General features: G+C 42.1%; 1 protein-coding gene and 1 pseudogene across 1 annotated transcript; both read right to left on the bottom strand.

The window, feature by feature from the left end:
- Positions 1–2480: 2480 nt before the first annotated feature.
- Positions 2481–9831, bottom strand: LOC126028488 (integrator complex subunit 6-like; annotated as a pseudogene).
- A 10065-nt stretch (positions 9832–19896) lies between these two features.
- LOC126028486 (G-protein coupled receptor 42-like) lies at positions 19897–20865 on the bottom strand. The gene has a single exon (XM_049787457.1). The coding sequence runs from the start codon at positions 20863–20865 to the stop codon at positions 19897–19899; it is 969 nt and encodes a 322-aa protein (XP_049643414.1).
- Positions 20866–27528: the final 6663 nt, after the last annotated feature.

Raw genomic sequence — 27528 nt, 5'->3', positions numbered from 1 at the left:
CAATCATAAGCCAATACATTCTTAGACACTGACATTAGTAACACCATGGGGAGATATAACAATAATTTATAATTGACCCATGTTGATTTAATTTTTGATCATGCCATTTTCCTTTGTGTTATGACAAGTTATATGAAGTAAATTTGTCTGTGCCTTCGTAGAGGCAGCCTATGGTGGTAGGTGGGAAATTGGGGGAAGTGGTGAAGGAAAAAATCACTCTGGTGGTAAGTTTGAACATTTAATACCGGAAACAACTGTATTATGAACAACTTGGTAAATCAGTGTTATAATAAAAAATCAGGGGAAAAATGACTGCAAGATCACAACCATCTTGTGTTTACTTCGGATTTGGAGAATATTGTGATATAAATGGTCACATTCTTATTCTCTTTTAATTGCTATTAATATGCTTGATCTGATTGGCTCTTGAACTTTATCCAAGAAATTCTCCAGTTGTCCCATTATCATTTATTTTTAAAATTTTGCTGCTGCTTTAATAACATTTTGCAAAATATTAGTCTTGTTGATAAATTGCTTTGCACGTTCTTCGAGTAAAGATTCTTTTCGATTTCCTTTCTGGATTTCAGATATTTTTCATTATTTGTGTTTTTATTTCAATGTTGACCTCTTAATAAATATATTAATTTATAATTAATTAATCCTACAATGTATTAATATTTTCCTGATTGAGTAAAGATGCTGGTACGTTCTCTTCAGGATAATATTCATCTCTTGCATCCTCATAATTTTCTAATATTTCACTGACAGTGAGGTCATTCATTCCTAAATTGTCGTGCCCAAGAGTGTCTGTATGGGGCCCGGAGAGATAGCACAGTAGTGTTTGCCTTGCAAGCAGCCGATCCAGGACCAAAGATGGTTGGTTCGAATCCCGGTGTCCCATATGGTCACCTGTGCCTGCCAGGAGCTATTTCTGAGCAGACAGCCAGGAGTAACTCCTGAGCACCACCGGGTGTGGCCCAAAAAACAAAACAAACAAACAAAAAAAAGATAATAAAAAAAAGAGTGTCTGTATGATCATTTGGTCATTCCAGTGAATTGGCAGAAAATGTTGAGAATTCCATATCTATAGCATTTTGTATAATATCTGACGAAACATGTCTATAGCATGATTTTTAACTACATCATCTATTAGCAGCATCTGAAGTTTTTCATTGAATTGGCAAAAAATGTTGAGAATTCCATATCTATAGCATTTTGTATAATATCTGACGAAACATGTCTATAGCATGATTTTTAACTACATCATCTATTAGCAGCATCTGAAGTTTTATGATGAGAAAAGGATTTAATAAGATCTGGCTATACTTGAGTTGTAGATATAAATGGTTCTTTCTCTTCAATATGGTTGCTCACACTGGATTCTATTGTCTATTTCTTAGACATGGAGTGGTGTCTATACAGTGGTGTCTTTTAGATATTCCTTGCATATTTGATTATCTGGGATATTTATTTTTGTTTTGAGGGCCAGCCACAAATTCATCCATTTTCATACCCTTTTATACCTAGCTTAAAAGGATTAACAAATGTATGAAACCTTTGAGGCTTATCAGGAACAAGTTTTCTTAGTAGAAGGGTACTTGCTTAAGTACTTTTGGTAATTTCCCATTTGTGCTATAGGAACACTGGGAACTTGTTCTTCATCTTTTCCTTTAAGAAATTTTTAGGTGTTCCTCAAAAGATTAGATCTTATTCTTGTGAAGTGATCCAAAAAATTCTGTCTGGGGGCCGGCGAGGTGGCGCTAGAGGTAAGGTGTCTGCCTTGCAAGCGCTAGCCAAGGATCAGGACCGTGGTTCGATCCCCCGGCGTCCCATATGGTCCCTCCAAGCCAGGGGCAATTTCTGAGCCTTAGCCAGGAGTAACCCCTGAGCATTAAATGTGTGTGGCCCGAAAAACCAAAAAAAAAAAAATTCTGTCTTCATATGTCACAGATATTTCTAATCTCTGTGGTTTTAAATCCTTATTGAGCAAAGCAACTTGAAACCAAATATACTCTTTCATATTTAGGTATGGTAGTGTAGGAGGAACATCTCTTAAAATTGCCTGGAGCAGTTGTTGAAAATCTTTCCTGTCTGCCACTGATAAACAATGTGATTGAGTTCAGACTTTAATTTCAGTTTTCTGTCCTACTTTTTGCCAATAGATCGATGAACCACTCAGATTCTATTTTTGGTCTGCTGAGAAAGAAAATAGTCTTTTGTTATATGAAATGGCACTGTAACTAAGTCCATATTCCATACTGTCTGCTATTAGGCTAGATGCTCCCATTATAACAACTTTCTACAGAGGCCTAAGATAGAAGGAAGGTATTGGGGCTGGAGCAATAGATAGTAACTGATAGCTTGATTTTCACACAGCTGACCCAGGTTTGATCTCTGGCACCTCAGACACTGCCAGGAGTGATTCTTGGGTGCAGAGCCAGGAGTATCCCTGAGCACTGATTAGAGTGTCCCCCTCAAGACTAACCAAGCCAAACCCCAAACCAAAAAAAAGGAGACATTGTCTTCAAATAACTTTCAAATTATGGACTGTCTCCATTTCACTGTTGGTTTTCTTCTATGTGCTACAAGTCATCTAAACAAGTCATCTAAAAGAGGATGAAGGACTGAGTAATTGTAAGGCATCACAAATAAGTTGGCACAATTCAGTGCTGTACTGGCTTTCACATAATCAAATGGATAAACAATTTCTGCCAACATGTTTGAAGATGTTTCTATTCCAGGATAAATTGAGTCAGCAGTGAAAGTTCCAGCTCGTATTTGTCAAAAAGTGATTTGTCAATGACCATGAGTTTACAGATGGTTCAGGAAAACTTCACTACAGGATGAAATGTTCCAGATGGTAGTATTAGAGAATTCTGATCTGGCCAAAAAGATTCTGAAATAGGCCAATCTTAGTTTTAGGATTTGGTTTGGTATAAATGATTCTGAAATAGGCCAATCTTAGTTTTAGGATTTGGTTTGGTATAAATGATTTTGTGACAGCTATGCCAAGGTTGAGATCTAAAAGCCTTGTTATATCTGGCTGAGCAGCTTCTACAAAAGAGGGATCTGGTCTTACTTTTTCCAAAGTATTTTTTAAAAATAATCTTTGTACTGGGGCCAGTGTGGTGGTGCAACGGGTAAGGCGTCTGCCGTGCCTGCTCTAGCCTAGAATGGACCGTGGTTCGATCCCCTGGCGTCCCATATGGTCCCCCAAGCCAGGAGTGATTTCTGAGTGCATAGCCAGGAGTAACCCCTGAGAGTCACCGAGTGTGGCCCCTCCCCCCCCAAAAATAAAAAGAAATCTTTGTACTAAGAACTCCAAGTGTTGACTAAGCATTATTGGAGAACATATTGAGTAAGAGCAACCACCTGTCACTTCACACATTGGTGTGATTAAAGAGTCACCTAAAGGCATACTTGTCAACTGTTCTGATCTCCTAACCTGGTGCCAACAACTGTAACACTAATGTAAAGAATTTCTGAACCTAGCAAAAAGGTTCCTTGGTCAATTCACTGCCTGCAAAGGAGAATGAAGAGGAGGTAATAGCTCACCCTAGACTCCATTGATAGTAGTAAACTTTCTGCTTAAGTGATCCAACTCCATTTTATTTATGAATTTTGAGGACCCTCTAAACTATGCTCGAAGGGTCCAGGGGTTTCTCCCAGTGACACTAAGTCCAGTAAGGTAGACCTTGGGTCTGGTGACAAGGTACTACTTGAGGACCATGTGGTGCCAAGAACTGAACTTGGACCTCATTCATAAAGTCTGCTTCCCAGTACTTTGGGCCCTCCCCCAAGCCTTCAAGTCCACTTTAAGTCAGTGGAACCAAATAGAAATCACAGGTCCACACTACTAAGAGTGCTGGGGATAGCCCCCTTGATAATAAAGACATGGTAAGTGAAAGAAGACAATGTGGTTCCCATTTATATGACAACTTTACAAGTTTTTTTTTCTTGAATTGAAGACAGGTTTGTTGTTGTCAGTGATCAGGGGTGAAGGAAGATGTGATTTAACTGTATTTTATCTTAATTGTGCTGGTGGTTCTGGGAATACTGCTAAAAGTCATAAAATGGTACTCACCCTTCCTGAAAAATGTCCTTCTTATTGTACGGTAACTTTAAAACTTAGGGGAGAAAATAAAACAGCTTTTACATTTTTTTTTGTTTAGTTTTTGGGCCACACCAGGCAGCACTCAGGGGTTACTCCTGGCTCTACATTCAGAAATCGCTCCTGGCAGGCTCGAGGGACTATATGGGATGCCAGGATTCGAACCACCGTCCCTCTGCATGAAAGGCAAATGCCCTACCTCCATGCCATCTCTCCTGCACCCATCTTTTACATTTTTTAATTCATTGTATTTATGTTTTGGTTTTGGACCCTGCCTGACAGTGTCAAAGATAGGGTAGGGGTTAAAGTACTTGCTTGGCATGTAGACAACTGGTTTAATTCCCAGCACCCCATATGCTGTCTGAATTCAGAAGCTGGTGTTATCCCGGAAAATAGCCAGCTGTGGCCCCAAAACCAACCCAACTGAAACAGAGTAAGGGAATGGGGGTAAGGGGAGAGGATGGGAAAGGAGTGGGGAGAGGATGGGAAGGGAGTGGGGAGAGGGAGATAAGAGAAGGTATAAAGTGAGTCCAGTTAGAGAAATAACTACACTGACAACTATCATGTCAATGGTAGTGAGTGAGAGAAGTAGAATGCCTGTCTCAAATACAGTCAAGGGGTGGGGGAGGGAGGGAGTTGGGGCATTGGTGGTGGGAATGTTGCACTGGTGAGGGGAAGATGTTCTTTTTTTTTTTTTTTTTTTTTGTGGTTTTTGGGTCACACCCGGCAGTGCTCAGGGGTTATTCCTGGCTCCGTGCTCAGAAATTGCTCCTGGCAGGCACGGGGGACCATATGGGACACCGGGATTTGAACCGATGACCTTCTGCATGAAAGGCAAACGCCTTACCTCCATGCTATCTCTCCGGCCCCAAGATGTTCTTTTTTTTATAACTAAAACCCAACTACAAACATGTTTGTAATTATGGTTCTTAAAGGTATTAAAAAAAGAGAAGGTATAAAAAATTTTATTTCCAAGAAAATAAACGTATTTTATTTGTTTGTTTACAGAATACTTTGTAAGCTAAATCTGAGTGATGGAACAAGTCAACCAACAAACCCCTGTCTGAGGAAGTTCCAAGAAAATACCTCCAGCTCCACCCTCTGGTGGAGGAAGGGGAAGGGATGGCTAGACTGACTGGTTGGAACCTGCAGACACACTGACAACATGTGCTCCCCTTAAGTGGGTCTGAATGTCACTTCATTAGAATCACCAAAGACATTCCTGCAAGTCTCATAACTTGGGAAATTCCAAGAGTTTCAGAATCAAGCAACAGGAAGAACAAGTGTTCAGTAATTCATGGCATGTTTAATTATATCAATCACAGGGTCAGTCAGGGACTGTGCAATTACCCAACTGGATGGTGAGGCATCATACTAGGTTTAATTCTCTCTCTGTCTCTCTCTCTCTTTATCTGTGTAGGTGTCGAACCCAGGGCCTCATGCATACAAGGTAATTGCTCTACTGCTGAGTCTCACTTTTGGTTCAATCCATTCTCTCTAATAACTGTTTTAGTTGGAAGCTGCTATGAATAGTCAGTTGTAGTCTTTGTGTGTCCAGGGATACTGAGGAAGAGATAAGAGAACTGAGAGGTTGAGATGGTGAGGGAGGACTTCCAGAGTTCTCAGCTTCTCTTCTCAAAAAGACCTGCCTAATTTCTCATCAGCCTGGGTGGTGCTACAAACAAGAAGCCACTCACTCTCTCTCTCCCCACAAGCCAGTGCCCAGGCTTGCTGACCTGCTTGATGAGTTCACTCTATTACTAATTTGTCTGCTTTCACCTTTTCTGGTTCACCTTGTTTCGCTACCAATAATTTCTTTCCCACAGAATTACATGAACAAGGAGACATTTTAGTATATGTACTGCTGAAGTAAGCACACAGGAAATATTTTAATGGAGTTAACCAGGTATAAGAAAAAGGATGATTGTGCCTAAAGTACCAGGTAAGGATTATTAGAAGGCAGGGGATGGTCAAGGGAGTGTGGGAACAGCAAACCCCCAATTGCATGTAAAAATGAAGTGGCAAATTAGCATCCAGAAACGTGTGTCTTTTCCTTCATATGACATTCTGCATCACATCAACTCCTGAGAAAAAGACTTGTGTCCTCACCTGACCTGGATCTTGCAACTTCCATGGTCTTACAGAAGTAGGGGGACATCCTAGCTGCTAGTCCTCCACCAGGCACATGCACACAGACTGAGAGCCTTTCTCCCCAACTGATGTTCTGGATCAGAAAAAGAGCTTCCCAGCCCAGTTCCTCCACCCCTTCTGCCAGCCCCCTCTGCCCTGCTTCTATTGGCAGGGTTTGTGAACCCTCCTGAGATGCCAGGAGCCCAGATGAGAGCCAGGCCAGACAGAACAACTTTGGCCAGTTTTTGAAACTTCAGACTCTTTGGCTCTAGTCACACTTGTGGCTTAACATCTCTACTCTAACCTCCTGCCTGTCCTCTTTCCAGTTGGGATATCAAGCAGTGGACAGATAGGGTTCCCTTCCCTCTCCACTGGGCTGCACTACTTCCAAGGATTTAGGGAAGCAGAAATGTGGGGGGTAGGGAGGTCCTTGAAACAGAAGGGAACAGCTGCTCTTGTTTTATGGCCATCAGGCATTGTTTTCAAACAGATTTATAAATCTTTTTAATAATAGCATTTCAGACTGACTATTCCAACTCCAAACCCACTGCCAGCATCATTGTCCAATCTCTAGTGATCCCTACCATCCCAACCCACCTCTAGAGCAAACTCACTTTTTCAAAAAAATTAAACTATTATGGTGCTGGGAAGATAGTATAGCAGGAAGGGTACTTGCCTTGCATGTTGATAACCTGGTTTTGATTCCAGACATTTTCATACAGTCCCCCAATTATCATCAGGAGTGATTTCTGAGCACAGAGCATCATGAGGCATAGCCCAAAACAAAACAAAACCAACTATTACAGTGTCCAAGACCTTTAACCATTATTCTTTTTTTTTTTTTTTTTTTTTTTTTTTTTTTTTTTTGGTTTTTGGGCCACACCCAGCGGTGCTCAGGGGTTACTCCTGGCTGTCTGCTCAGAAATAGCTCCTGGCAGGCACGGGGGACCATATGGGACACCGGGATTCGAACCAACCACCTTTGGTCCTGGATCGGCTGCTTGCAAGGCAAACGCCGCTGTGCTATCTCTCCGGGCCCTAACCATTATTCTTAAGCTATTTCCAATTTATTTCATCACTCCCACCTCCCTATCTCTCTTTCTTGGCTTTCTCAGTACTAAAACCCAGGGCCACATTGGTGGTGGGAAACGTGTACTGGTGAAGGGTGTTGTACATTGTATGACTGAAACTTAATCATGAACAACTTTGCAATTATGAAAAAATCCAACCCCAACTGCATTATGAGCAACCTTTTAATCATGGTGTTTAAATAAAGTAAATAAAAAACATAATCCTTAAAAAGGGGCTGGAGAGATAGCATGGAAGTAAGGCATATGCCTTGCATGCATAAGGACAGTGATTCAAATCCCGGCATCCCATATGGTCCCCCGAACCTGCCAGGAGTGATTTCTAAGTGTGTGTGTGTGTGTGTGTGTGAGAGAGAGAGAGAGAGAGAGAGAGAGAGAGAGAGAGAAGGAAGGAAGGAAGGAAGAAAGGAAGGAAGGAAGGAAGAAAAGAAAGAAAGAAGAAAAGAAAGAAAGAAGAAAAGAAAGAAAGGGGGCCAGGCGGTGGCGCTAGAGGTAAGGTGCCTGCCTTGCCTGCACTAGCCTTGGACGGACCACGGTTCGATCCCCCGGCGTCCCATATGGTCCCCCAAGCCAGGAGCGACTTCTGAGCACATAGCCAGGAGTAACCCCTGAGCGTCACCGGGTGTGGCCCAAACCCCCCCCCCCAAAAAAAAGAAAGAAAAGAAAGAAAGAAGAAAGAAGAAAGAAAGAAAGAAAGAAAGAAAGAAAGAAAGAAAGAAAGAAAGAAAGAAAGAAAGAAAGAAAGAAAGAAAGAAAGGGGGAACAAAAATAGAAAGGAATGAAGGAAGAGAAACAAAGATTAGCTTTATTCATTATCCAGAGCATATTGCTAAGAAATTTTGTTCTATCTAAAAGTGGGCTATTTAAACTCTGTCTGTAAGAACAGAACATCCTCAATTCACAGGATGGAGCTCACAACTGGAGCCTGTGACACAGAGAAGGACCTTTTAGCTTCCAAAGCAAAGGAGTTTGAGCTAAGGAGTTTCAGACAGCAATAGTGGGATCCAAGCTGGAGTCTTAAGGTTAACTCCATCTGGATTGAGGCATTGTGAGCAGTATCATTAGTTTTCTTCTAAGACATGGATAATAAAGCACCCTGTGAAACAAAACCCCCTTTACAGATAGCAAGGAGCACCCCCACCTCCCTAGCCTCCCACCTCCCAACCAGCTCACAGCTTTAAATGAACCTTGCACATTCAACAAGACTTGTTTCTGTCTAGGTATCCAGCCATCTAAAGAAAAGCTAAGTATTTATTTGTGTAGGATCACCTGGCTGTGTTCAACTCAGGGCTCTCTCCTGGATCTGTGCTCAGGGATCGCTGCTGGAAGGGCTTAGGGGTCATATGGGTTGTTGGGAACTGAACTTGGATCAGCTGCATGCAAGGCAAATACCCTACCCTCTGTACTGTTGCTCTAGCTCCTTAAGATATCTTAATGTCTTTTCTTGGTTCTTGAGATCATCTGTAAAACCTCTGAGCACATAATTCCACTTACCCTTTCCTAGCATGGCTCTATTCTCCGTCTTCTGCACCCTTCATCATCTTCTGCCATCGTGTTATTTCATTACTTGCTCGATCTCATACGTAGTTCATCATTTGGCAAATAAATAGATATGATACACCCAAACAAAACTCAGCCTCATTGCTTCTTTAACTCTTTTAGTGAGTAGTTAATCTGAGATGTGAATTTAGCAAGATCTAGATTTGTTTCACTTGCAGAATGTTCTAGATCCAAATCCCCAACAAGACTTATCCCTACAAGGTTTAGCCCCAGGTCAAATAAAGTGGATAGAGATATTTGAGGATACTTTGCAGGAATGCTCCATATTTGGCTCAGTCTTCTGGCCATAGTAGCCCTTGAAGACCAGAAGTCTTTGTAGGGTTGTCTCTTACCTATTTCGAATCTTCCAGCTATATAATCTTCTGGACACTTGGCTTGCCAGTCTCAAATCTTTTCATTCTGGGAATGCCAAGAGTGTCTTCATTGAGTTCAGTCCTGAATTCCAAGATTTTCCTTAGGCCTCATATTTTTCTTCTAGTCAGGTTAACCAAAAATAAGAAATTAGTTCAGTGAATTCTCTCCAGTCTACTCTAAATTCTCTCTCTTCCTCAAGCTAAAACTCTGGACAGGACAGTGCTCTTAAACATCTATCTAGTTTTCTACAGAAAACTAGAGTTTTCTAGAAAATTAGTGAGTGCCTGGCCATGACACTTAAATATAATGGCAGGGAGGTTTGGCCTTAGATGGCTTATAATATCCTTATAATTATAATGCCCTTGTCAACACTTTTTCTTCTACAAAAGAGAAAGTTAATTTCCCAAAGTGCCCCATATTCAGGCAGTGATTGATCTCTGCAAAATGTTGTCATGTTTCCATCTTTCTAATCTCCCTCTTGTCACTTCTTTGTCTCATATTAAAGTTCCCCTGGGCTTTTTGGAGGGGTGGTGGTGGATCGATTGACAAATATCTCGTTTGACTCCCCCGTTACCTGAGTTTGCCCATGCCCTGGTATAGCGCCACTGACTGAGCCTAGAGTAACTTCTGGTGGCCGGTGAGACTGTTCATTTCTTTTTTTGGTTGTGTTTTGTTTTTAGGACTATCCCAACTGTGTAGAGGGTTTACTCCTAGCTTTACACTGAGGAATTACGTGTGGCTGTCTCGGAGAACCATATGGGATGCTGAGGACTGAATTTGGGTTGGCCACATGCAAGGCAAACACCCTACTGGCTCCTGTTCATAGATTTTAATTAACTCAGGAGCAACCTATTCAACCCTGAAATCTTTTTTCCATTTTTTTTTGGTCCCTCCTCATTCTTTGTTGTTAGTGTTGAGTGTGTTGTCACAGATCTATGCATCCCTCCCTCATCTGTGCTCTCATATTCTCCCATTCCTTGCCAGAAGAAACTAAGTTTAAAAAATATTTTTTGGGGACCGGTGCAGTGGTGCAAGGGGAAAGGGGTGTGCCTTGACTGTGCTAACATAGGACAGACCAGTTTGATCTCCCGTGTCCCATATGGTCCCCCAAACAGGAGCAATTTCTGAGCATATGGCCAGGAGTAATCCCTGAACATCACCAGGTGTGCCCCCCCCAAAATAAAAAGACAAAATAATTTTTTTTCAATGTAAATGAACTAATGACCAGCAAAGCTCTGAGTATGGAAAGCCATTGTTGGTTCCTGGATAAATGAGGTGCTCCTGTGTCTCATGCCTTTCTAGAGTAAGCTTCCTAGAACAAATATCTCATGCCCTTGTAGAGTCAACTTTTATTTCCTCACCCTCTGTCTTTGTATTATTTCATTATATCTTTGTTCAATCTCATGTCCATTCCACCAACCAGGTCCTATCTTTAACTATTTAATTCCCAGGGCATTGGGATTGGGACCCCACATAGGCTATTCTGATAGTTTGGTGCTGACCTACTCCAAATGGGCTTCCTTTTGTCCCTCACCCCAAATCCTGAAGAATCTCTTCTTTTATGAGAGCCCCAAGCTTTCCCTGGAACATGTTCACCTTTGCTCCAGCAAGAGAATGAGTTCAGGCCTGCTATTACTCTTCCAGACACTGGCTCCAGCTCAGGTGCTCTCATAGGAGCAGTGCTGCCCCCTAAAGAGGTGAGTGCTCTGGATCTTATGTGGTTTGTGGCTTCCTAAGCACACGAACGGATGCATCATATATCCCTTGTGTGTGAACAAAAGCAAAGTAGATATAGAAGGTGTCTAGAAATAGAATCTCAATGATAGTGAGGAGAAGAAAAAAAATGAATGGAGAAGAAACACAAATATGAAATGAGGGGAGGCAGGAGCCAAGTGGTCTCAGGTGCATTGGTAGTGGTAATAAAAGGAAAGAACTAAATATCCAAGCCAGAGTCAACAACAATGAAATCAGGGCCGGCATGGTGGCGCTAGAGGTAAGGTGCCTGCCTTGCCTGCGCTAGCCTAGGATGGATCTAGGTTCGCTCCCCCGGCGTCCCATTTGGTGCCCCAAGCCAGGTGCAATTTCTGAGCTAATAGCCAGGAGTACCCCTGAGCGTCACCGGGTGTGGCCCAAAAACCAAAAAACCAAAACCAAAACCAAACAAAACAAAAACAACAATGATATCATGAGATCCAAAATTTAACAATCTAAACTTAAAATGGGCCTGTTATGCTGACAGGCTGGAGGGCAGAGGATGGATTCTGAGAACACAATGGAGGGAGGGCGACACTGTTGGTGGGATTGGCCCTGATACACTGTATGTCTGAAACCCAACTATGAAGAACTTTGTAAATCACAATGGTGTCCTCAGCAAGGCAGGTGCCCAATCGCTGACTCTTCTGCTGTAACTATTAAGCTCTCTGATCCACATTTCAGCAGAGTCAACCAGGTTTAACCTCAGATAAGACCCCTGGAAATTCTACACTTTATTAGTGACCCTCATGCCCTGGGACACTCAAGCCAATTTGCTCAAGACACTCCTCCCATATGTCCCCAACCAGGGTGGGCTCAGAGGAGCAGTTCCAGAACACATCCTCCCTTCTCCAAGTGTCAGAGTCTAGCTGCTGGAGATGGGCCCAGGCTGCTGGTGTCCATGGAGGTCTTGCAGGCAAAAATCTGTCAAAATACCTCAATCCTTTTTATTATAGATGCCCGGGCGCCTATGACAGACACCTAGTCCATGAAAGAGTGAAAGAGGGAGAGAGAGATGGGTTTGGGACTAGGGTAAAATCAGATTGAGGGCCAGGTAAAAGGAACAGGTATGCAATATAAAGGGGATAAATAGTCCAAAAGGATACTGCCAAAGGTACTCAAAGGTCTGTCCAAATCAGGGAGAAAATCCATAGCCAGGGAGGGGTACAAACAGTTCAATCCAATTGCTCTTTCAACTGCAAACTCTCTCAATTCCACCTCTTCCAAGGCGGAGAGTGGATTATAAACTCAGCCAGCCAATCATAGTTAGGGTCTTACTTAAAGGGACAGACCCCTTTTGTGGCTGGCTGGTGCTGGACTGATGTTGGGGTAATGATGTAAGAAAGAATCTCTCCCTTTCTTTTTGTATTTAAATTTTTTAGTTCCAGGTAGGTCAGATCTAAAGGATTATAGTTTGATAATACCTTCAGATCTGAGCAGAATAATGAGGGTGGCTGGCTTTCCTTAATTAAAGGCTTTAGCTGATGAAGTAAGTTATCAGAGAAACAGGAACTAGCAGATTTCAGAATCCTTTGCAAGTCATGCTTTAAATTTAAGTTTTACACTCCAGGGAGGCTTTTTACTCTGTTGTCAAGGGAACAGAAGGGGAAAAATGGGAACTTCGTTTAGTAAATGTAGGATATCAGCAAGAGCTACTTATTAGATTCCTACTTCTAATTTGCGGGTGGGCATAAGAATCACCTGAATAAGAGATAAATTGAAACACAACTATGTTATGCTTACAACAAACTATTTACAACAATGGTTAATTATTTAAAAAAATTTAAATTAAATTCTAAACCTATAACTAACTTGAAATGTAAACTCTGTTGTCAGGGAACAGGGATGACGTGATCTTTTACTACTTCCTGCTGACCTAGGGGCTTTGTAATGTCAGAATTTTTCTTCTTTATCACTAACTAATATAAACAACAGCTAATTGGGATCCTATTTGTTCAAAAAAAGTAAAATAAAATAAAACAAATGACGATTTAGATTCCTAAGGAAGTTTAAAGAAATGTGTAAAAGAAGCTAAGCTGCTTGAAGTAAAGATAGCTTTTTTCGTAGTCTTTTAAATGATGAAAAGCTCAAAGTCTTTCTGGGATTTAAATTTGATGAGTCCTTATCTGGCATAGTAGAAACCGAGTTTCTTTTGGGGAGTGTCTTCTGTGAAAATGTAAGTGTATCCTCTTCCTCTGAAAATCAAGTTTCCTGCAACCCAGTCCTTGTCAATTATCAAATTGATATTGTCAATTATTAAATTATCAGTTGTCACCAAATAGGTGAGTTAATTGTCCTTTGAGTTATGAAATCTTATGAGAAATGTTTTTTCAGTGGCTATTTATGGTTTTCCTTGTAGTAAACTTAGAAAATTTAGAGAAAACAGTATTAATAAATTCAATTGGAGGCATTTTCCATTTTTTATTTTTCACCGTGTTTTAAGTGCTCCATGTGCTATTTAAACTATTGCTTGTCCTTATAGATTGTATAGTATCCCCGTTGTATACTTTATCTGCCACTAATTACAAAAGGCTTGGAAAGTTTTGCTGGTCTATGCTGGTCCATTATTCATATTGATTGGTTCATTATTCATATTGATTAAGCATTCCCATAATTGAAAAACATTGCAAGAGAAAGGAGGAAATTGCTTTCCCTCTCTCTGATGATATAGGGACTGTCTGTATGAATTTTGAAAAAGTATTAATGACCACATGCAGGTATGGTTTGTTTGGGAAAAAATTAACATGGGTCACATCCATTTGCCATAGTTCAGTTGTTCTGAGACCATGAGGATTCGTTCCTGCTGCATGACTTTTGCAGTGCAGAGGAGCAAAGAACAAATAGCTCTGAATAATGTCTGGCTTGGCTTAGTGAAATTTGATATTGTACATGGAGGTGACAGGCATTTGTGTGCAGAGCATTATGTTCTTCCACCAGTGATGTAAATACTGACATTGCCAAGCCAATTTATTTCCTAGAGTCATTGGACCAGGAGACCAGAATGACCTTATGTGTGTGATGTAAACAGATTCTGAGATTCTTGTAACATGGCTTGCAATTGTACAAGTAGATGTTGTACCATAGGGTTGTGAGCATTTATAGATAAAATAGCAATGCCCAGAATGAGGCCAACTATGCATGCACAGTCACTCACAATATTACAGGGATCTGACACATGTGATAATGGGTAAATTAAAGTAGCAGGTTCTGCTTGTTGTGCAGAGTTGTATTTAGTGCACACTGTTGTGGTCATGGATAGACCAATGAGTCCACCTTTCCCTGAGGATGATCCATCAATATAAACGATAGGTACAATATACAATTGATTGAAGAAATTTAAAAGATATTATTTTAAATAAGTCCCAATTTTTCTCTGTGTAAAGAAAGTTCCCCAGAGAAGTCAGCCAAAGCTCTTTGAAGAACTTCACTCATGGTAGTATTGATTCAATTTCATTTTTGCAATATTGGCAAGACTGTGATATTAGGGTCATATTCCAACAATGTGTGAGTTCACAACCTCCCTTTAATAATTAAATTATCTATTGTTATATATGAAAAAATTTCCATAAGATTATTATCATACTGATCCTACCCTAATCAATTATTGTACCCACCCTACGGTGTGACCTGGTGATAGTATATTGGATTACTCTTTACTGGGTATTCTGCTCCCACCCTAGGGTGGCACCTGATTCTTTTTTTTTTTTTTTTTTTTTTTTTGGTTTTTGGGCCACACCCGGCGGTGCTCAGGGTTACTCCTGGCTGTCTGCTCAGAAATAGCTCCTGGCAGGCACGGGGGACCATATGGGACACCGGGATTCGAACCAACCACCTTTGGTCCTGGATCAGCTGCTTGCAAGGCAAACGCCCGCTGTGCTATCTCTCCGGGCCCGGTACCTGATTCTTGTGTATAAAAGCAAGGGTCTAAGAAGGCTGTGACTGATTCTGAGGATTCTTCAGCCTTATCCACTGAATAAAGCTGATATCTCCTGAAGCCTAACTGCCTGTGAGTTTTCTACATGCCGCTATCCTGAACCCTTAGACTCGCCGCTGAATAGGGTGGCAGACGAGTGGTCCAAGCTGGAGGAGAAAGACCTAATCCTCCATCCCATCACCTTCCAGCCCCATCAATGGCTGACTTGCAACAATCTATTCTAAGTATGATATTATTGTATGTTGTTAGGTATAAAGATATATCCATTCCAGAAGTTCTGATAATTGAACAATGGCATCTGTTGGTGATATTGGTGTTGCAAATATTAATAGTTATACCTTCTCTCCAGGGGTAAAGCAAGTAAGATAGGACTCCTGGAGGTGGTCCATAAGAAAGTCCAATTGCTTCTGAGCCTCTGGAGTCAGTTGTCTTGGGCTACTCAAGGCAGTGTCACCTTCTTAGATCAGGAACAGTCTAATTAGGTCTGAATTTGGGATACCAAGGAAAGGACAGACCAATTAATAGTGACCACTTGCCTGGGATTGAGAAAGAGAAAGAGAGAAATACCAAATCTCCTCTTTATTTCTCCTGGAAATAAAAAGGCCTGATTCTGCCCAGGGGTTTCAGAGATAGGAGAGAGAGAGAGAGAGTGAGAGAGAGAGAGAGAGAAAGAGAGAGAGATTGCCATTACATCAACATCTAAGCACCCATTTACTTGTCTTCTGAGAAGTAAAGAAAGCCCAACAACCTCTACTCACCACCCACCATCCAGACAACCTTTCAGTCTTTGCTTATACATGGAGATAAGACTTCTGGGTGATGGTTTGGGTGGCCTCTCAGTCCTTATTACTTCCTAGGGCAGGAGGTAGGCTTCTGTTCTGAACATTTCTTTGTAGAATATGTGGATTCCATCTATCATTTGCCCCCAACCTTGGGTCTTTGATATCAGTATTGGAGTCTCCTAGGGCTTTCTGGTACCTTTAAACCACCAACCCCATACTCACCTGAGGCCCAAGTGACTCGAGACTGTGTGTCTTAATAGGCAACTTATGCCTCTACCTCTACATAGGTAGGAAGACTCTTTCCTAATCTTCACCCACAGTCAGTCACTGCTCTCCCAGCCACCCAGCCCAGGAACAAGTAGATGTTGGCTGCCCACCTTCTGTAAGGCAGGAGCGTAACAGGGGAGAGCCACTACTGACCGCACTTCTTGGGGTGCCTTTCTGGAACAGATAACACTGATAAGACTGTATCTCACCAGGTCAGTCTAATGGAAAACTGACTACAGACGTAGGTAGGCCGGCCAGAGTTGGGTCATATTGGCTCTTAACTAATGTCTTAATGATTATCAGGACAAATGTTTGTCCTGATAGTAATGCAAAGTCAGCAATAGGGACTTATTTTCTTAGTTTATTATCCCAGAGGCCTCTTTTGGAGACACGACACACACAGAGCATGGGCTGCTTTGCATCTCCTTCCAGTCCTTGTTGTTGCCTTGACTGTTGTCCTGGTCAGGTGGCCTGAGCTAAGTCTGGGTCCTGGGTGAGCCTGATCTGTTTGTAGAGAGACCCGGGTGCCGAAGGGTGCAGAGGCCACAAACCCAGCTATGGCTGTTGGCACTGAGTAGCCAGAGGAGACTAAGCCCATCTCAGGGACAATCCTAGCACTGCCATAAGCCTTCAAAGGGCAGAGGAGACAGGGTAACAGGCCAAGGCCCTAAAACCTTTGAATGCTTTTATTTGTCTTTAATTTCTTCCTTTTTCTGAGCACCTATCTGTGCTCATAGATCATTCCTGGCTGGAATGGGGGGACTATATGGGGTACCAGGAATCACAGCCAGGTCAGCTGTGTGCAAGTGCCCTACTTGCTTCACTATCTCTTTAACCCCTACTGGGGGTATTTTGATCAATATTCTTCCGCCATTCCTCACAAATGTCCCCAATCATCTGAATTTTTTTTTAACAAAGTAGTATCTTCAGAAAAGCCCCATGAAGACAGGCTGTCTGTTCTTTTGGTCCTGAAGTCTCCTGCCTGACTCCTATCCCTCCTCACCTGATGAATCAATCATCTAAAGGGAGGGCTCTTCCAGTCTCAAGTCCCTAGCCCAGGACACAGCTCTCATCTTCTCTTTCCCCTCCTCAGTTGTCAGCAGGAATAAAGGGCAGGAATGGAAGGTCAAAGAAGACCATCAACTGAAAGGGAGAGAGGGATGGGAGAGAGAGAGAGAGAGAGAGAGAGAGAGAGAGAGAGAGAGAGAGAGAGAGAGAGAAGAGAGAGAGATCACTCTGGGACAAGAGGTCTCACTAGTTACACCAACTGAAGCAGGGGGCATTGCCAACTCCTTTCCCTGCCTTATGTCTCCTGATGCTTTTCAGTAAGTGCCAGCTGGTCTGTGTTCTGTCCCTTCTTCTAAAAGAGCAAAAACCCAAGTGTCCTCCACACCATCCCTCAGGCTTGGTGCTCGCCTGCCTCATAGTCTCGAAGTGCCTTTCTGCTCAGCACTATGTGAGCACATCCTGAACAAGTGGGTGAACTATTGATCTTTCAGCAGAACAGATAAGGACCTAATGGGTCACATGACCCTGCCAACAGCTCTTTGTCGATCTCTTACTCTCTTACTGGAGCTCTGCCTGGATGCAGAAAGGGGAGCCAATTCTCCCACTATGTGTCTGACTTCTCTGGCAACCTCTGACATAGGTTGCACTAGGCCTAAACAGACATCAGTTCCATGCCTTGCTCTACAATTGGATGTTTGATCTTAAAAAAACAAGTCGGGGGTGGGAAACAGTATCTCAGAGACAAGAGAGATGAGGGCTGGTAGGTGCAGCTCAGGACATGAAGCTCATCACATAGAGTGATGAGTGCAGTTGCAGAGATGACTACACTGAAAACTATCATAACAATGTGAATGAATTAGGGAAGTAGAAAGCCTGTCTCGAGTACAGGTGTAGGGTGGTGGGGAGGAGGGAGATCTGGGAAATTGGTGGTGGGAATGTTGCACCAGTGAAGGGGGGTGTTCTTTACATGACTGTAATCATACAACTATAATCATGTTTGTAATCACGGTGTTTAAATAAAGATAAAAAATAAAGAAAAAGAAGATGGTAGGCATCACTTTCCCCTACTTTAAATTGTATGACAGAGCAATAGTCATTAGAACAGCGTGGTATTAGAATAAAGAAAAAAAAAGTCCTGTGGAGCCAGAATGATAGCATAGTGGGTAGGGCATTTGCCTTGCATGCAGCCAACCTCGTTGAATCCTCACCATCTCATATGGTCCCTGAGCCTGTCAGGAACAATATCTGAGCTCAGTGTCAGGATGAACTCCTGAGTGCCATAGGGTATGGCCCAATCCCCCATAGAAAACCAAGTCCTGAAATACTCCCACAAATGCAATTACCATGCCTGAACCTAACAAGTTCCATAGACTCACTCTATTCTTAAAAGAGATATAAACCAAGCCATAAAAAAATCATGGTTACACTGGCTATGCAACTAAAAACTGGAAATCTAGGAGAAGATAGGCCAAATTCCCACTCTGTGGAAGAAGACACACCTGCTACATCCATCACCCCTAATCACCAATTTGCCTATGGCCCTGCTTCACCATTTCTTGATGGCTCTCTGCAGAAACAATAATCTGACAAAAATCTAGGTATTCCAGTATTTTGACTGATATCACCAGGACTTTTTTCGTAGAGAGTACAGGTTTTCTTCCCTTCTCCTGCCCTGCCTTCTTGTACTCCTGGAAGACCTGACAACTAAAAACATACTCTACAAATGCTGCAGTAACGACAATAGTGCTTTGAATTTCTGGACAACTTCATTTTTGTTTAATTCTATCATCCCAATAGGAACACTTCAATTTAGATGTCCATGTGTAGCTAAATCACTTAATGTTCAGAAACAAATGAAGTAGCAGAATGGTCCGCTTATACTAAGAGCTTCCTAAACTTTCTGACAATGACTTAATGACCTCATTGGAGATACAATAATTTTCACAAATTTTCTTGTATCCACACTTCTATTTTGTATGCCTGAAAATCAACTCTAAATAACTTTGCACACAGTTCCTCAATAAAATAAAAAAATTAGAGGGTGGTATGAAGTTCATGAGTTCCAACCCCAGTACATGCACTGCCCACTTAGTGGTGGGAGGAAATGAACCCCCTTTTCTCAGGAAACCATAGTATCAGTCATATATATATACACACACACACACACACACATATATATATATGTGTGTGTGTGTGTGTGTGTGTGTGTGTGTGTGTGTACATAAAGACCATAAAGATCCTGGCTGTATTTTTATTCCTTCCATCTTCCAAATACTTCACAGATCAACCAGTCTTGTCCCCTTAAGTCAGCTCTTTTCCCTCACTAACCCTTATCTCCTGAGAGAAACAGACACCCAGAGAAGGGGCAGAATGAAGATTAATCACCCTCCTTTCCATGCTTACAAATTAATTTTGATGAATTTTTTTCTGCTATTTCTTACAGAAGCAACTGACAATCTGACTTTATTGAATAAGGCAAATCCTTTAGAAAAGTCCCCAGGAGGACAGGCTGTCCATTTGGGCCTAAAATCTTGGCCCCCATACCTCATCTTCTGAGTCAATGGGTGATAAGGGAGGGCTCTCCCCATCCACTGACCTGAGTAACAGGTCACCCAAGACACAGCTCTCAGTGCTTCCTTAATCCTCAAAAAGTTCTGATATCAGCTAGCCATCTGTATGGAGGTTCTCTTTCCTTCAGAGTCTCTCACCTGGTCACTTTCCAGGACAGTCCCATGATTTTCTGAGGATGTCTGAGGATTGTCTGAGGTTCCTCATGTGTGAAATCAAGAATGGGGCACAGAGTAACTAACCTTTCCCTCACCACATGAGTTTCCAGCCATTCACCTCAGGGTCTTGCCTGTCTTCAGCAAGTAACCATAGGAGCCTCCTGGCCACAACCCGCAGCACCTCCTAGAGTCGAGTATTCTCTGTATCAGATGGTGGTCTCTGCTGTCCCACTGTTTCTGTCTTCTCTTTCACATGGTTCTTGTGTCTCCCAGGCTTGTAGGCCAGATACCTCAGCAGCCTGTGAACATTCTCTTGGAACTGGGAGGATGAGAAGTAGTAGACAAGAGGGTCGATACAGGAGTTCAGAGTGCTGAGAAGCAGCGCGTAACTTCTCCAATGTGGACTGTGACCCTGGAAAAAGCCCATGACATGAGACATGGCAAAAGGTCCGAAGAAGACTATGAAGTTGAGCAGTGTGGCCACCACCAGCCCTGCCACTCTCCTCCTCCAGCGACGGCTGGATCCCCTGCTGAGCAGCCAGAGTAGGTGACTGTAGCAATAGGCTGTGATGAGCAGAGGGATCACAAAAAACACCACAGCAATCTCAAACCGCACAGGCAGGAGAATGGCCAGTTGGTTGTCCTGAAACTCTAGATAGCAGGTACCATTCCTGTGGGAGTTGTTTCCAGAGAATTCCACAATATAGACCACGCTGCAGTGAGATCCAGACAGAAGCCAGCAGGCTCCGCTGACCAGGGCAGCCTGTCTCAGCCTGGGCTGACTCTGGTACCACACAGGATAGGCTACGCTCAGGAAGCGCTCAATGCTCACAGCTGCCAAGGAGAGGGAGGTGACATAGATGGTGGTGAAGAAGAGAAATCCTACAAGGGGGCAGAGCATGTCGGGCAGAGGCCAGAGCATGCCATGGGCCGCCTCCACCATGCGGAAGGGCAGGAAGAGAAGCAGGATGAGGTCTGAGATGGTCAGGTTGAGCAGGAGCATGTCCACGGTCACCGCCCGGCTGCGCAACTTGCCCACGAAGACCATGAGGGCCAGCACATTCAGGGGGAGCCCCACCAGGAAGGCAAAGAGGTATACAGAGAAGTGGAGCCAGTGGATGCCAATAAAGAAGTTGTCTGTGCTTATATTCATGCTGATGATCACTGGCAAAGACAGACAAGCAAACCACTCTGAGACAAAGTTGATACCTGCCATATTAGCTGCCAGCAGAGAACACTGCCATAGTGATTGCATGCGGACACACACACACACACACACACACACACACACACACACACACACACACACACCTTAACTCCCTTATCCCCTGATGTTTTCCAGGCAGTGTCAACTAACCTGGCCTGTCCCTTCTCCCAATAAGGCAAGCCCCAAGTGCCTTTGTGCCATCCCTCTCCCTCTACCTCTGACTCTGTGCTTACCTGCTTGGTTGAGTCCCAAAGTGCCCTGATGCTCAGCACAGCATGGGCTTCTCTAGAACAAGTGTGGTTCACAATTTATTCACCAGCAGAACTGACAAAGAGCTAGTGAGTCACAAGACTTCTCCTACTTTTAATCATAATACAGAGGATGTCTGTCACACTCGGACCAGGACTGCACCTATATGCAAAATAAGGAGCAAATTCCACTGTCAATTCCTGGGGCAGCTTCAGGCAGAGGATGGTCCAGATCCAAGTAGACATCGCTTCTCCTTTGCCCTGACCTCCTTTGAGATTATTATTATTATAATTTTATTTCTCATCATATCCAGTGGTACTCAGGGCTTATTTCTGTCTCTGTGCTCAGGGATCATTGATGATGGGCTCAGGGGAGCATATGGAATGTCAAGGATTGAACCAGGGTCAACCATGTATAAAGCACAATCCATACCTGCTATACTACAGTTTCTGTTCCAAAATTATTTTCTCTTGTCAAAGAGCCCTAGTCTTTTTGAATTATTTGCCTATGAATTAGAGGTGGAAAGATTGTCCTTCTTTCAAGGGCGTTTGAAGCAAACTTCTTGTATCTCTTTCTTCTTATCTAATAAAAAGGGAGGAAAGATCTCAGAATGACAAGAGCTAAAGTCAAGAACTTCTGCAGAGTAAAGCAATATTGGGGGAATAGTTTAAATGTTTTCTTTTGTGGGGGATCACACCCAGCAGCTCTCAGGGGTCACTCCTGGCTCTACGCCCAGAAATCACTTCTGCCAGGCTCGGGGATATGGGATGCTGGGACTCAAACCACAAACAAAGCAAACACTCCACCTCCATGCCATCTCTCCAGCCCCGGCTTAAATGTTTTCTAAAAGTTTAATTTGGAAGTGACTAATTGTTTTTTAATTTTTTTATTATCTGTAAATATCTTTATCCTTCTTCAATTCTGTGGCCTCAGGGGTTACTCCTGGATCTGAGCTTAGAAATAACTCCTGGTAGGCTTAGGGACTATATGGCAAGACAAGAGCTCTCCCACTATGCTATCGCTCAGCCTCCTGAATGTTAACATTGCTGGATGCTTTATTCTTGCCTTTTTTTCTTTATCTTTCAGCATCTTAATTCTAGAGAGCCATTTCTTTTTTCCTGCATGGTTCTCACTGGTCAGTGGATGACTCTGACCAGTTAGAAGAGTTCCCTTCTGTGTTTCCTTCTATGGCTTTTCTCTAGATGCTGTTAGCATTCTGTTTTAGTTTATCTTCAGTTTTTACCAGTTTAGTTCTAATGTTCTGGAGGGATTGTGTTTGAATATTTTTGTTATAATTCAGGGGCTTGAATTTGAATATCAAGTTCTTTCCCTATATGCATGCAAATTAGACAATGTTCTGGACCCGAATCTACACTGTAAAAAGCCTGCTCAGATTGGCCAGAGTCAGAGAGGACTTCTATTACAGTATAACCTTTGGACCTTTGCTTGTTGTGATTGGCTCACTGTGGTACATACAGTTGCAGCACAGGAACATTCTGTCTGATACAGCGAATATAGGCCTAAACCTATGTTTTAACTGGAAAAATTAGGGGGTTGTCTTATACGCTGGCAAATACGGTAGGTTTTATGCCCCTTAATATTATCCCGTTGAATTCTAAGAAATTTTATATATTTTTAAACTTTTTCTTTTATCTAAATTGCGTGTTTCTTTTCTACTTACATATATTCCAAACTCACATTCTATCAGCTATTTCTTCTTTTATGTCTTTGGGTCACTCCTGGCAGCACTCAGGGGTTACTCCTAGCTCTATGCTCAGAAATCACTCCTGGCAGGCTCGGGGACCATATGGGATGCCAGGATTTGAACCACCGACCTTCTGCATGCAAGGCAAACACCTTACCTCCATGCTATCTCTCCGGCCCCAGCTATTTCTTCTTATTTACTCTTGAGCCACTCTGTCTGTCTAATTTACCTAATGTATACATTTGTTGTTGTTTTTCTTTGTTTTGTTTCGGGACCCTACCCTGCAAAACTCAGGGATTACTCCTGACTATGCACTCAGCAATTCTTCTCTGCAGGATTGGGGACTATATAAAAAACCCTGGATTGAATCTAGGTTGGCCACATGCAACTGCTTAACCAGTGTACTTTCTCTCTGGCCCTCTAATGTGTGCTTTAGCTCTGTTTTTTTTTTCTTTTGGAAAGTTTGCATGTGTTCTCTTTGTGATAATTTTCAATTAGTTGATCTTTCTTATTTTTAAAATTATTATTAAATTATTGCTTTTAACTCTGCCATATAAGTCACAGAGTTATTTTACTTTTGACTTTGTCACTGAATTTACTTTTTCTTCCATCATTGATGGAGTATTTTTCTTTTGATGACATTTTCAGGTTATATATTAATTGCTATACATTCATTTAAACCACTCACTTTCTGATGTATGGACCTTATATGATGGGTTCATAGTTGCAAGCTATAACTATAAATTATTTATACAGCCTACGTGGCAATAAGATATTAACACATCATAATACCAGTTTGCATGACTAGAGCTATCATATTAACATGGATAGAAAGAGTGAAGAGGTGACTGCCAGAAACTACCAGGAACTCGTGTGTCTCTAGGGCTGATGGTATCCAAGCTAAGGGGAAGTGATGAAACCAGCCTCTCCTCCTGACCTGGACCATATTCAGGAGTTTCTCAGCAGCCATCCAGTATCACTAACCCCTTGACTATGTGATACAGCTGTGGCCAGTATTTTGTTCATCCCCAATTTTTTCTGTAGTTTAAATAGGTTGCTGCTTAATAACAGTAATGGGGAGATGATTTCTGTATTTCTCATAGACTCTACATGTATTACCCACAAAGATGTTCCTCCTTACAGGCTTCTTGTTGATTAACATATTAATAATGTTTTACAACAGTCTCTTTCAATTCTTTTTGTAAGGTTGTTGTCCCAACAAGAAGTATCCATTGAAAAAAAAAACTCATGGGGCTGTAGCAATAGCACAATGGGTAAAATTTGCCTTGTATACAGTCAACCTGGGTTTGATCCCCAGCATCCCATATGGTCCCTTGAGACTGCCAGGAGTCATTTTTTTTTAAATATTTTATTGGAACCATTGTGAATTTACAAGTTCTTCATAGTTCTATTTAAGGCACATAATGACAGTGAATTAGGGCCATCCCACCACCAGTTTTGACCTCCCTCCACCAGAGTTCCCATCATGCATTTCATACTTCCAACCTTAGCCCCCTAGTCTACCAGTATAACAGGTCCATTTTATGTTTAGATCATTATACTTTGTGTCTCTTGGTTCTATTGTTGTTGACTTTGGCTTGGGTATTTAATTCTGACCATATTTTTTTCCACCTGAAATCACTTGGCCCCTGAGCCCCATCCCTTTTTATCCCCTTTTCTCAATTTGTAGAAAGATGTGGAAATATGAGGTAAAGCAAAGTGATCCATGTCCCAAGGTATGTGAAAAAGCCAGGAGCCCCAATCTAGAATATATACATAAAATAAAAAAAAAATGGAGCCAAGTGTGGCAGTTTTGTTTTGTTTTGTTGCTTTTGCATAGGTGCAGCAAAGATTGGGAAAATTAGAAAGGAAATTCCCTTGGCCTAAAAAAAACAAAACAAAACAGGGTGTCTCTATCCATGAAGCATCCTGTCATAAGTTTGAGTATAGGCTCCAGACAAACTAATTGTCCAACCCTGAGGTCTTTCTTCATGGTCCCAGGAAAAGTTCTACTCAGTCGTGGTTGTCGCAGTCAGGCTTCTGTAATTAGATATCTTGGTTTTTGCACAGCTCCTATATCGAAGCCAGAGATCATCTCACCATTGGGTGATGAGGCAGGAAAGCCTGCCCATAGAGCAAGTTGTTGCATTACCTCATCATCAGGATGTCATCTGAACCTACCCTGGAGCAAGTTGGCGCTAGAGTGGCATTAGGGCCTTTCCAAGGGGAGTTTGAATCCTGGTGCTGATGCAGAAAGCTGTGCTGGTTCTAATGATGGGATCTGACATTCAGGGTTGGACGGTCAATATCTGATCAATTGAGGCCTAAGTCAAGTCCCCATGACAAATGTTCAGAGTAAAAGGCGTCCCTGCACCCAGTCAAATCCACACCTCACCCCCTGCAAGAAAAGGCAACCAACTCCCCTGCAGACCCATGCTGCATGGCCCTCCTTACCAACTCCCCCTAATGTGGACTGTTACTTGAAACCAGACTTAGCTCTAAAAGTATCCCCAATGCAAGAACTCTTCCAAGACCTCCCTGCGGCAAATCTTTTGCCAATCTCAAGAAGGTCAGGGGGTGTGATGGAAAGGTGCCTGGGAACCCACACACAAGAAAATCCCAAAAGACAATGGTGAAACCTATACTTCCAACTTAAGTATAAGACCTGTATTACACCACCTCTTTACCTGCTTTTACCCAAAAGTAAAATAGTCTCTTGCATCACTTTGTTCCTTTAATTACTTTGTTAATTCATTTTTTAAATGTTTGTCCTACATATACATATGTGAGCACATATATTTTTATTCCTATTTTTATCTTTTTTGGGTGTGTGACCTGTTTCTGTTTTCTTCTCTGTCCACCCACAAATGCACCGACAATATAATGTAGCACCATTTCTCCCTGCAAAGGCACACTAAAAAAAAGGGGGAAATCTTACATATAAAAAAGAGCTCTTATCTACTAGGGATAAGAACTCATACTTGTTTACAATACAGGGATATCTCCCACCTTGAAAATATGTCACGCGGACCCAACTTAGACCTCAGGTGATTAGACACCATCCATCCAGCCTTGAACCCTGGATCCCAGACATAGAATCGACACAGTTCTTCACAATAGCTACAGAAAACAAATCTCATCCAGGACATCCTTAATACTGCTGGGCCACCAACAAGTGCCAGCTCTAATACGATATCCTGATAATGAGGAAAATGGGAACAACTTGACCTAAGAGCAGGTTATCCTAACTCACCAGCTAACGATAAGACAAAAATCAGAAGACTTGTCACCCTTAGGTCGGTCCAAAAGCCAAGATCGCAATTTATAGATGACTGGCTGCTAGAACCATGACCAGACTGTATATATCTTGGGACCAATAAAAAAGCCCTAGTCTAGGGTTCGAACTGCGACCTTCACAACAACCATGATCCCCAGTTCCAAAGGTCTGGCAGAGACAATTGCAATGGAATGGGGCTTCTGGAAACACAATGAAAGACGCTATCCTAGGTTCCATCCTAGGATCAGTGCAAAGACCAAGACCACCAACCACAGAAGATAGATTAAAATGACACTGAGGGAACAGAACTTCTAGAACCACAAAGAAAGACTTCATCATAAGTCCCACTCCTGGACCTGTGCAGATACTGAGATCTCTAGATACAGAGGTCTGATTTTATCACCCAGGACAGAGCAGAAGTCTTCGAAACACCACGAAAGCACCACCGGGAGAGTAAATGAACCTGAGCAGAGTCTATAGTTAATCCCATGACAATATACTACAAGGGTGGATAAACCCCATATCTCTTAGGCCAAGTGAATTCCTTTTCGAATGACCCCAATATTTACTGTGCCAGTGCAGGAGGAAAAAAAAGGCAAAAAGCACAAAACATTTTTTATATATTATTATTTTTATCTTCATTTATTATTATTATTTTTATTTTTATTTACTTATCTACTTTTTGTCGATTTCTTTGTTTTGGTGTGGTTATTGAAGTTGTTGTCCCCATTTATATTTATTTTTTTTCTTCTTTTCTTTTCTTTCTTTATGTGCTCTGCCATGTTTTTTATCTCAAGACCATGGCTTTTTTTGTGGTGCTTATCGTTATTGTTGGAGTGCTCACTGGATATTTGACACTTCTTTTTGTACTGTTGGGGTGTTTCACCAATGATGAGAGCCTCTAGAAGGATTCTGCCCATTTTCAGCATATTAGACTTTTATTCCAGTTTATTACTTTTCTCTTCTTCAAACAAAACCACATAACTTGAACTAGCTAGTCCTGCCTCCAGTTAGAGGGGGAAATAAGGGAGGCACCAAGACCAAGACTACTAAGTAGTAAGCTGGGTACAGTGGAGACCATGTATTTTAGCAGCCCTGGGGGTGAGGGAGGAGGATATGGGAGGTAGGACGAAAATGGAGGTGAAGGGAGGACAAATCGGTGATGGGAATCCCCCTGATTTTATGTAAATATGTACGTAACATATTATTGTCAACAATATGTAAGCCACTATGATCAAAATAAAAATTATCTTAAAAAATTAAAAAAAGTGTCCCTGCACAATAAAATTTATGGGTTCTTATCCTTATTAGATAAGACCTTCTTTCTAGGGGCTAGAGCAGTGGTACAGCAGTAGAGCACTTGCCTAGCACATGGCTG

This window comes from Suncus etruscus, chromosome 14 (genome assembly GCF_024139225.1).
Source record: "Suncus etruscus isolate mSunEtr1 chromosome 14, mSunEtr1.pri.cur, whole genome shotgun sequence".
In the NCBI taxonomy this organism is placed as follows: Eukaryota; Metazoa; Chordata; class Mammalia; order Eulipotyphla; family Soricidae; genus Suncus; species Suncus etruscus.
This window is presented reverse-complemented; position numbering and strand designations above follow the sequence as displayed.

Bases quoted from the DNA above. Each gene is read 5' to 3' on its own strand.
- LOC126028486 (XM_049787457.1), bottom strand. From the start codon at position 20,865: ATGAATATAAGCACAGACAACTTCTTTATTGGCATCCACTGGCTCCAC.